The 12,169-nt window shown below is 48.2% G+C and overlaps 1 protein-coding gene across 2 annotated transcripts in view; it reads right to left on the reverse strand.

Annotated features, from left to right (window-relative positions):
- EIF2B4 (eukaryotic translation initiation factor 2B subunit delta) overlaps positions 1–12,169 on the reverse strand; it is a 55,043-nt gene that overhangs the window by 12,477 nt on the left and 30,397 nt on the right. Inside the window, exons 2-7 of one of the 2 annotated variants that reach the window (XM_063441846.1) lie at positions 11,880–11,920; positions 11,596–11,710; positions 7,802–7,945; positions 7,505–7,771; positions 7,345–7,424; positions 584–675 (exon numbers count right to left, since the gene is read on the reverse strand). In XM_063441846.1, coding sequence (XP_063297916.1) covers positions 584–675; positions 7,345–7,424; positions 7,505–7,771; positions 7,802–7,945; positions 11,596–11,710; positions 11,880–11,920 — 739 coding nt within the window. Of the gene's footprint in view, positions 1–583; positions 676–7,344; positions 7,425–7,504; positions 7,946–11,595; positions 11,711–11,879; positions 11,921–12,169 lie in introns of both variants that reach the window. The other variant, XM_063441845.1, reaches the window with a different exon arrangement.

Consider the following 12,169-nt stretch of genomic DNA (forward strand, 5'->3'; position numbering starts at 1 on the left):
TCACCGTACATATAAACAGATTAACTCCTTCACTGTCACCGTACATATAAACAGAGTAACTCCTTCACTGTCACCGTACATATAAACAGATTAACTCCTTCACTGCCACCGTACATATAAACAGATTAACTCATTCATTGCCACCGTGCATATAAACAGAGTAACTCCTTCACTGCCACCGTACATATAAACAGATTAACCCCTTCACTGCCACCGTACATATAAACAGATTAACCCCTTCACTGCCACCGTACATATAAACAGAGTAACTCCTTCACTGCCACCGTGCATATAAACAGAGTAACTCCTTCACTGCCACCGTACATATAAACAGATTAACGCCTTCATTGCCACCGTGCATATAAACAGATTAACTCCTTCACTGCCACCATACATATAAACAGATTAACTCCTTCACTGCCACCGTGCATATAAACAGATTAACGCCTTCATTGCCACCGTGCATATAAACAGATTAACTCCTTCACTGCCACCGTACATATATGCCACAGTGCTTAGTGCCTGGGGCTTCTATATTGTACATTGCTATAATAATACAGAATAATAACGTGGCTGGACTCACCTCATCTGCTGGGTAAGAGGAAGGTTTCGGCTGTACTGGTGGAGGTGAGAAAACAGACTGACCTTAGGAGCGTAATCCTGGCGGAGAGGAACCTGAACGGAGAATGGGGAGTGTGAGTGAGTGTAATATAGAAAGTCTAGGTTACACTACAGAAAACACCGCAAACAGACAGCCGTGTCCGAGCTCCCCACTACACATTGTACATAATGGCATCGACCTCGGAGATCTGTGCAGGGAGCGGGAGGTGGAGGCATAACCTCTACATACATCAATATAATATATGAGAGAGAGAGAGAGAGAGAGAGAGAGAGAGAGAGGAGGAGCTAATACAGAGAGAGAGAGAGAGAGAGAGAGGAGGAGCTAATACAGAGAGAGAGAGAGAGAGAGAGAGAGAGAGAGAGAGAAGAGAGAGAGAGAGAGAGAGAGAGAGAGAGAAGAGAGAGAGAGGAGGAGCTAATACAGAGAGAGAGAGAGAGAGAGAGAGAGAGAGAGAGAGAGAGAGAGAGAGAGAGAGGAGGAGCTAATACAGACAGAGAGAGAGAGAGAGAGAGAGAGAGAGAGAGAGAGAGGCTAATACAGACAGAGAGAGAAGCTAATACAGACAGAGAGAGAGAGAGAGAGAAGCTAATACAGACAGAGAGAGAGAGAGGCTAATACAGACAGAGAGAGAGAGAGAGAGAAGCTAATACAGACAGAGAGAGAGAGAGAGAGAGAGAAGCTAATACAGACAGAGAGAGAGAGAGAGAGAGAGAGGGAGCTAATACAGAGAGAGAGAGAGAGAGAGCTAATACAGAGAGAGCTAAGAAGAGAGAGAGCTAATACAGAGAGAGAGAGCTAATACAAGAGAGAGAGAGAGACTAATACAGATCGAGATAGAGGACTAATACAGATCGAGATAGAGGACGAGCTAATACAGAGAGAGAGAGAGAGGACGAGCTAATACAGAGAGAGAGAGAGAGAGGGGAGCTAATAGAGAGAGAGAGAGAGAGAGAGAGAGAGAGAGAGAGGAGCTAATACAGATCGAGATAGAGGAGGAGCTAATACAGAGAGAGAGAAAGGAGGAGCCAATACAGAGAGAGAGAGGAGGAGCTAATACAGAGAGAGAGAGAGAGAGAGAGAGAGAGGAGGAGCTATTTGTCAGGATCGGGACAGGGATCCAACACGCAGAGTCCAAACAGTAGAAAGGTACGTGTACCGGGCCTTAGAATGGCCGGACTAACGTACAGAGAATAACAGAGAATGGTCAGAGACAAGCCGAGGTCGAGGGAACGAGAAGACAGGTAAGCGAGAGACAAGCCGGGTCAGAGGGATAACAGAGATAAGCAGAATAGTACAACAAGCCGGGTCAGAACCAAAGAGAATACTAGAATACAAGAGCACTGAGTGACTAGACAAGCTAGAACCACGACAGGGCAATGAGCTGAAGAGAGAAGCAAGCTTAAATACCCTGACTCCGGAGAGTAGACACGCCTCCGACAAGTCCTGATTTGATATCGGACAATTGAGTGACAGGTCACTCGGGATGGGCGTCATGACGTCACGTACTGAGCGTCATGTTAGAAAAGGAAACGGATCCCTCGCGGCCAGCGTTTAAGTGACTGGATGGACCGCGAGGAACGGAGGAAACGGCTCGTCTAGACGGATAAACGACTAAGTCTCTACCTCTCTCAGAGGTAGAGACCTCAGGTACCCTGACAGTACCCCCCCTCTCAGATACGCCCACCGGGCGGAAGGAACCGGGACGAGATGGAAAGCGGGAGTGAAACGCCCTGCGGAGGCGAGGGGCATGAACATCCTCCTGAGGTACCCAACTCCTCTCCTCAGGACCATATCCCTTCCAGTTGACTAGATATTGTAGCTTCCCCCGGGAGACTCGGGAATCGATAATGGAGTTGACCTCGTACTCCTCCTGACCCTCCACCTGAACTGAACGAGGTGAGGAAACCGTAGAGGAAAATCTGTTGCAAATTAGCGGTTTCAGCAAAGACACATGGAAGGAGTTGGGGATGCGTAAGGCAGATGGCAGAGCTAGGCGATACGCAACCGGGTTGATACGAGTCAGAACCCTGTAAGGACCTATGTAACGAGGAGCAAACTTCATAGAGGGAACTTTTAAACGAATGTTCTTAGTACTCAGCCATACTCTATCCCCAGGAACAAAAACTGGAGCCGCCCTTCTGTGCTTATCAGCGTGTTTTTTGAACAACATAGAATTATGCAGAAGAATTTGACGAGTCTGATCCCACAACTTCTTCAGATTGGCGACATGATCATCAACCGACGGTACTCCTTGGGAAGAAGAGACCGAAGGAAAAATGGAAGGATGAAAGCCATAGTTCATGAAGAAGGGGCTAGAACGAGTAGAATCACAAACGAGATTATTGTGTGCGAACTCCGCCCAAGGAATCAAACCGACCCAATCATCCTGGTGTTCGGAAACAAAGCAGCGCAGATATTGTTCAATCTTTTGATTGGTACGTTCAGCAGCCCCGTTAGACTGGGGGTGATAGGCAGAGGAAAAGTTCAATTTGATGCCTAATTGAGAACAGAAGGATCTCCAGAATCGTGAGACAAATTGAGAACCTCTATCAGAAACAATTTCAGAAGGTATCCCATGTAAGCGAAAAACCTCTCTCGCGAAAATCTCCGCCAATTCAGGAGAAGTCGGGAGTTTAGGTAACGGCACAAAATGAGCCATCTTAGTAAATCTATCAACCACCGTGAGAATAACAGTCTGTCTCTTGGAAGCAGGTAAATCCACAATAAAGTCCATGGCCAAGCAGGACCATGGTTTCTCAGGAATGTCCAAAGGGTGTAATAGACCACATGGCGATGTGTGAGGCTGTTTAGTCTTGGTACAAATCTCACAAGCTCCGATGAACTCCTTAATATCCTTTCGTAAGGAAGGCCACCAGAAATCCTTGGAGATCAGGGAATAAGTCTTGCGAATGCCAGGATGACCAGCCACCTTACTTTCGTGGAAACACTGTAAGAGCTCCAATTGGAGTTCAGGAGGAACAAAGTTTCTTCCCTCAGGAGTCTGTCCAGGTGCCAGATGTTGTGACTTCATGATCTGGGCAAGCAACGGAGAATGGATTTTGAGACTTGTGTTAGCAATAATATTGCATTTAGGTACAATAGAGGACAGAACCGGTTCAGATGAAGCAGAAGGTTCATATTGGCGAGATAGGGCATCGGCTTTAGAATTTTTCGAACCAGGCCTATAAGTGAGAACGTAATTGAAATGGGTGAGGAATAACGACCAACGAGCTTGCCTGGAGGACAATCGCTTGGCCTCTCCAATATAGGACAAGTTCTTGTGATCCGTTAAAATAGTAACAGGATGTAATGTCCCTTCCAATAAATGTCTCCATTCTTTTAAAGCCTTGATAACAGCTAGTAGTTCTCTGTCACCAATGTCATATCTGCTCTCAGCACCAGACAATTTTTTAGAAAAAAATCCACATGGGTGTAACGGTTTATCCACACCTAGCCTTTGGGATAGGATAGCACCTATGCCAGTCTCCGAGGCGTCAACCTCAAGTAGGAAAGGAAGAGTGGTATTAGGGTGAACTAAAATTGGGGCGGAAGCAAAAAGCTCCTTGAGAGTTTTGAAAGCAAGGAGAGCTTCCTTAGACCAATTCTTAGTATCAGCCCCCTGTTTGGTCATATTGGTAATGGGCGCAATAATAGAAGAATAACCCTTAATAAAGCGCCTATAATAATTGGAGAACCCAATAAATCTCTGAACGGCCTTAAGACCCTTGGGTAGAGGCCAATCTAGAATGGACTGGAGTTTATCCGGGTCCATCTTAAATCCTTCCCCAGAGATCACATAACCGAGGAAGTTTACTTGGGATTGATCGAAACTACATTTCTCCAATTTGCAGTACAGACCATGTTGAAGAAGTTTGTGCAAAACCCTTCTGACTTGTTCGTGGTGAGTCTCAATCTCTCTAGAATGTATGAGTATATCGTCCAGGTATACAATAACACACTCATGCTGAAATTCCCTAAGAACCTCATTTATCAGATCCTGGAATACAGCCGGTGCATTACATAACCCAAAAGGCATAACTGTATATTCATAGTGACCGTATCGAGTATTGAACGCCGTCATCCACTCGTGTCCCTGCTGGACTCTCACCAAGTTATATGCCCCTCTGAGATCTAACTTGGTGAAAATGTTAGAACCCTTTAAACGATCAAAGAGTTCGGTAATCAAAGGAATGGGATAAGCATTCCTAATGGTTATCTTGTTCAAACCTCGATAATCAATACAAGGCCTAAGTGTACCATCCTTCTTTTTAACAAAAAAGAATCCAGCCCCGGCAGGGGAGGAGGATCTCCTAATGAATCCCTTGTCTAAATTCTCGTGAATATACTCCTCTAGAACTGAATTCTCTTTAGTAGATAACGGGTATACATGACCCCTGGGAGGCATAGTACCAGGAAGTAGGTTAATCTTGCAGTCAAAGGATCTGTGTGGAGGTAAGGTATCGGCTCTCTTTTTATCAAATACTGCCTTTAAATCCAGGTACTGAGGCGGTATTTGTGTCTCTGTAGGATTAGAGGAGTTAGCCGACGTGTTAGCCAGGCAAAGAGGCGAGACCCTCCGCAAACATTTCTCTTGACAATTCTGACCCCATGAAACTATCTCCCCTAACTCCCAATTAAAGATAGGGTTATGTCTCTTTAACCAGGAGTACCCCAGGACTATGGGAATAGAAGGAGAGGAAATGATCAACAGGGATAGGTCTTCCTCATGCAAGATACCAACAGTTAAATTAACAGGTATGGTCTCACGGAAAATAACAGGCTCAAGTAAAGGTCTACCATCTATGGCCTCAACGGCCAGGGGTGTCTCCCTTAACTGGGATGGGATAGTATGCTTGTTAACAAAAACTTGATCGATAAAGCTCTCAGCGGCTCCAGAATCGATCAAAGCCATGGTTTTTACTACTCCCTTCTCCCAAGTCAAAGAAACGGGTAACAGAAGCCTGTGATCTTTATAATTGTGAACAGAGGACAAAATAGATACACCCAAGGCCTGTCCTCTAGAGAAACTTAGGTGCGAGCGTTTCCCGAACGAATGGGACAATTTAGGCGTAAATGACCTCTGACTCCACAGTACATACATAAACCCTCCCTTCTCCTGTACTGTCTCTCCTCCTCTGTGAGGTGAGTATTACCTATCTGCATAGGCTCTGGGAAACGTGAGGTTTTGATCTCAGAATTTTGAAATGCAGGAGCTAGTTTAAAGGAGGGTCTACGAGTCCTATCTCGAGTATTCTGCCTCTCTCTTAAGCGTTCATCAATGCGAGAGATAAAAGAAATTAAATCCTCCAAATTCTCAGGGAGCTCTCTAGTAGCGACCTCGTCAAGGATTACATCTGATAACCCATTTAAAAATACGTCTATATAAGCCTGTTCGTTCCACTTAACTTCTGCCGCCAAGGATCTGAACTCTAGTGCATAATCCACAAGTGTTCGATTTTCCTGTCTAAGGCGCAACAGTAATCTAGCTGCATTGACCTTCCTACCAGGGGGGTCAAAAGTTCTTTTAAAAGCAGCTACAAAGGCATTATAGTTATACACTAACGGGTTATCATTCTCCCATAAAGGATTAGCCCATCTCAGAGCCTTCTCAATGAGTAACGTAACAATAAATCCAACCTTCGCTCTATCTGTAGGATAGGAGCGGGGTTGTAATTCGAAATGGATGCTGATCTGGTTCAAAAAGCCACGACACTTCTCAGGAGAACCGCCATAATGTACTGGTGGAGTAATACGAGAAGAAGCACCTACAGTAGCTACTTCTAGACCTGAACTTACAGGAGAGATCGAAGGAGTACGTGTCTCCTCTGGTGGGTTACTAGCACGAGACAATAGCGCCTGTAGTGCTAGGGCCATCTGATCCATCCTGTGTTCCATGGCATCAAACCTGGGGTCGGAAGAACCAAGCTGACTGTTTGTACCTGCAGGATCCATTGGCCCTGTCGTAATGTCAGGATCGGGACAGGGATCCAACACGCAGAGTCCAAACAGTAGAAAGGTACGTGTACCGGGCCTTAGAATGGCCGGACTAACGTACAGAGAATAACAGAGAATGGTCAGAGACAAGCCGAGGTCGAGGGAACGAGAAGACAGGTAAGCGAGAGACAAGCCGGGTCAGAGGGATAACAGAGATAAGCAGAATAGTACAACAAGCCGGGTCAGAACCAAAGAGAATACTAGAATACAAGAGCACTGAGTGACTAGACAAGCTAGAACCACGACAGGGCAATGAGCTGAAGAGAGAAGCAAGCTTAAATACCCTGACTCCGGAGAGTAGACACGCCTCCGACAAGTCCTGATTTGATATCGGACAATTGAGTGACAGGTCACTCGGGATGGGCGTCATGACGTCACATACTGAGCGTCATGTTAGAAAAGGAAACGGATCCCTCGCGGCCAGCGTTTAAGTGACTGGATGGACCGCGAGGAACGGAGGAAACGGCTCGTCTAGACGGATAAACGACTAAGTCTCTACCTCTCTCAGAGGTAGAGACCTCAGGTACCCTGACACTAATACAGAGAGAGAGAGAGAGAGAGAGAGAGAGAGAGAGAGGACACACAGCGGGACATGTAGTGTGCGGGCAGGACAGACAGCGGGACATGTAGCCAGTAAGTGGGTAGGGACAGAAGGTAGGTATGATGGTTGTATGAGTGGGAGGGCACTCCTGGAAAAAAAATCTAGAGTGAAGAAGATGGATTCTCACCTGCTGTCTTTCCAGTTTTTTTGCCAACTTCTTCTGAGCTGCTGGGTCATCCACCTGGACATGTTCTGGAAGGCGTTTCACTAGGGTAGGAAAGACTAGCATTAAGATAACATAAGTAGAAGTGCCAATCATTCTGAAAACCCAAGCAATACCCGCTCACCTATCTGACCCTCAATCTGTGTTGTCTTAAGTTTTGCCTGACCCAGGCCTGCACCAAGATCAGACTTTTTCAGCAGTTTCTGCGCTCGTTCTGCCTCCTGCTTTGCTCTTCTCTCAGCTCGAAGCTCTGCTTTACTCTTCCCTCCGCCAGATGGACCCTCAGTAACTTCCACTTTACAAGGTACAATGTCGGTAGCTGCTGTGTTAAGTGTGATGGCTGGAACGAACGCGTCGCCCCGTGTGATGGCTGGAACTGACGGATTACCAGGTACGATGGCTGGAACTGGCACTTTACCAGGTGCGATGGCTGGAACTGGCACGTTATCAGGAGTGAGGGCTGGAACTGGCGCGTTACCAAGAGTGACGGCTGGGACTGACTCGTTACCAGGTGTGAAGGCTGGAACTGACGGGTTACCAGGTTTGACTGCAGGTGGCTGGGAATCTAACACAGAGAGCACCAGAGAAATCAATACATTAACGGTGTAGACCCCATTCCAGGACATCCTGACCCTACTCCAGTATGGTAATCTCTGGCAGACCAGGACATACCCTAACGTTCCAATATAAATTATATGGAACAGTGAAGTTTGCATAAGGGGAAATAATGCCACAGACCATCGTTTTGGTTGTTTATGGTGATGGAAGTGCCACCTCAAATGGTAATGAGTCACTGCTTATTGAGTGCCCTCCGGGAGTGCAAAGCTTGACGTCACAGTGGTTATGTACGGCTTGTACCCTACGTTCCAAATTAGGGTATTAGCATTTGTGGAGAGAGTGACTAACCAGGTATTGTCCCATCCAATGAGTGGATCTATGGCATGTCAGATCAACGTTCACCTTGCAAACCTATTCTTATCTGTGCTGTGAAGACGACCTCAGGGGCCTCTTCTATTGTATTACAAATGGTGCCCAGACTAGTACATTCTTACCTACGGTTTCTCCCATGGTCTGTGTGAACTACGATGTTCTGAATATGTGATTGCTGGCTGTATATCTCAATTATTAAAAGTATGTGAATTCTTTGCAATCCCCACAGGTAACTCAGGCTACGTGCTCTTCTACCTCTTCCCTCTTAGTAACCTTTGCAAAACCACCCCCCACCTCCTATAACCCACATAACCTGATCAGCACGCTCACTGCAGCTTCCCACACCTCCTATAACCCACACTACCTGAGCAACATGCTAACTGCAGCTCCCCACACCTCCTATAACCCACACTATCAGAGCAACACGCTCACTGCAGCTCCCCACACCTCCTATAACCCACACTACCTGAGAAGCACGCTCACTGCAGCTCCCCTCACCTCTTATAACCCACACTATCTGATCAACACGCTCAGTGCAGCTCCCCACACCTCCTATAACCCACACTACCTGAGCAGCACACTCACTGCAGCTCCCCACACCTCCTATAACCCACACTACCTGATCAGCACGCTCACTGCAGCTCCCCACACCTCCTATAACCCACACTACCTGAGCAGCACACTCACTGCAGCTCCCCACACCTCCTATAACCCACACTACCTGAGCAGCACGCTCACTGCAGCTCCCACACACCTCCTATAACCCACACTACCTGAGCAGCACGCTCTCTGCAGCTCCCCACACCTCCTATAACCCACACTACCTGAGCAGCACACTCACTGCAGCTCCCCACACCTCCTATAACCCACACTACCTGAGCAGCACTCACTGCAGCTCCCCACACCTCCTATAACCCACACTACCTGGGCAGCACACTCACTGCAGCTCCCCACACCTCCTATAACACACACACTACCTGAGCAGCACGCTCACTGCAGCTCCCCACACCTCCTATAACCCACACTACCTGAGCAGCACATTCACTGCAGCTCCCCACACCTCCTATAACCCACACTACCTGAGCAGCACACTCACTGCAGCTCCCCACACCTCCTATAACTCACACTACCTGAGCAGCATACTCACTGCAGCTCCCCACACCTCCTATAACACACACTACCTGAGCAGCACGCTCATTGCAGCTCCCCACACCTCCTATAACCCACACTCACTGCAGCTCCCCACACCTCCTATAACCCACACTCACTGCAGCTCCCCACACCTCCTATAACCCACACTCACTGCAGCTCCCCACACCTCCTATAACCCACACTCACTGCAGCTCCCCACACCTCCTATAACCCACACTACCTGAGCAGCACACCCACTGGACCTCCCCACACCTCCTACAAGCCACACTACCTGAGCAGAGCTCACTGCAGCTCCCCAAACCTTCTATAACCCTCACTACCTGAGCAGCACACTCACTGCTGCTCCCCACACCTCCTATGACACACACTACCTGAGCAGCACACTCACTGCAGCTCCCCACACCTCCTATAACTCACACTACCTGAGCAGCACGCTTACTGCAGCTCCCCACACCGCCTATAACTCACACTACCTGAGCAGCACGCTCACTGCAGCTCCCCACACCTCCTATAACCCAAACTACCTGAGCAGCACACTCACTGCAGCTCCCACACCTCCTATAACCCACACTACCTGAGCAGCACACTCACTGCTGCTCCCCACACCTCCTATGACACACACTACCTGAGCAGCACACTCACTGCAGCTCCCCACACCTCCTATAACTCACACTACCTGAGCAGCACGCTTACTGCAGCTCCCCACACCGCCTATAACTCACACTACCTGAGCAGCACGCTCACTGCAGCTCCCCACACCTCCTATAACCCAAACTACCAGAGCAGCACACTCACTGCAGCTCCCACACCTCCTATAACCCACACTACCTGAGCAGCACACTCACTGCAGCTCGCCACACCTCCTATAACCCACACTACCTGAGCAACACGCTCACTGCAGCTCCCCACACCTCCTATAACACACTACCTGAGCAGCACACTCACTGCAGCTCCCCACACCTCATAACTCACACTACCTGAGCAGCACACTCACTGCAGCTCCCACACCTCCTATAACCCACACTACCTGAACAGAGCTTACTGCAGCTCCCACACCTCCTATAACACACACTACCTGAGCAGCACACTCACTGCAGCTCCGCACACCTCCTATAACCCACACTACCTGAGCAGAGCTTACTGCAGCTCCCCACACCTCCTATAGCACACACTACCTGAGCAGCACACTCACTGCAGCTCCCCACACCTCCTATAACTCACACTACCTGAGCAGCACACTCACTGCAGCTCCGCACACCTCCTATAACCCACACTACCTGAGCAGAGCTTACTGCAGCTCCCACACCTCCTATAACACACACTACCTGAGCAGCACACTCACTGCAGCTCCGCACACCTCCTATAACCCACACTACCTGAGCAGAGCTTACTGCAGCTCCCCACACCCCCTATAACACACACTACCTGAGCAGCACACTCATTGCAGCTCCCACACCTCCTATAACCCACACTACCTGAGCAGAGCTTACTGCAGCTCCCCACACCTCCTATAACACACACTACCTGAGCAGCACTCACTGCAGCTCCCCACACCTCCTATAACACACACTACCTGAGCAGCACACTCACTGCAGCTCCGCACACCTCCTATAACCCACACTACCTGAGCAGAGCTTACTGCAGCTCCCCACACCTCCTATAGCACACACTACCTGAGCAGCACACTCACTGCAGCTCCTCACACCTCCTATAACACACTACCTGAGCAGCACACTCACTGCAGCTCCGCACACCTCCTATAACACACACTACCTGAGCAGCACACTCACTGCAGCTCCCCACACCTCCTATAACCCACACTACCTGAGCAGCATGCTCACTGCAGCTCCCACAACTCCTATAACATACACTACCTGAGCAGCACACTCACGGCAGCTCCGCACACCTCCTATAACACACACTACCTGAGCTGCACACTCACTGCAGCTCCCCACACCTCCTATAACTCACACTACCTGAGCAGCATACTCACTGCAGCTCCGCACACCTCCTATAACACACACTACCTGAGCAGAGCTTACTGCAGCTCCCACACCTCCTATAACATACACTACCTGAGCAGCAGGCTCATCCAAGCTTTACATGCACATGCAGTTATTGAAGCACACCAACCTTTTTTAGAATTCTTTGGTTTCTGGGTTTCTCCCTTTTCCTTATTCTTTTTTTGCTGCCTTTTCTCTTTTCGAAGACGAAGTTTCTCCTCCTTGGAGAGCTCAGAACCATCCATCTAATACAAAGTGATACAAATCACAGTGATACAACACGTATCTCTGTATATTACTCAAATCTATTCTGTGATTGGTCAGGAACATTCCCACGGGGAGAACCTTTAATACATTGTGACCCTCGACAAAACACATCTGTCTACTTTACGCATCCATCTGCACTGTACATACCTTCACATGACCTTGCTCTGACTTTTTCACTTTAACCGAACCTGTAACAGTGAGAAATATTATACATACATAAAAAATATAAAATGTACATACAAATTGTATGGGGCAGAACACAGAGGGGGATTATATGCCTTCTCTCTCTCTAACACAGGGGTAGGTATATAAGATAGATGTCGGCCTCGGGGTAGGTATATACAGTCGGTTTCAGGGTAGGTATATTGTAACGGAGCTCCAGTACTCCGACCGAGTACCACCAAGTCTGATTCCTTGTAGCTATCAGGGGCCCTGAA

Source organism: Pelobates fuscus, chromosome 2, assembly GCF_036172605.1.
Source record: "Pelobates fuscus isolate aPelFus1 chromosome 2, aPelFus1.pri, whole genome shotgun sequence".
NCBI classification, from domain to species: domain Eukaryota; kingdom Metazoa; phylum Chordata; class Amphibia; order Anura; family Pelobatidae; genus Pelobates; species Pelobates fuscus.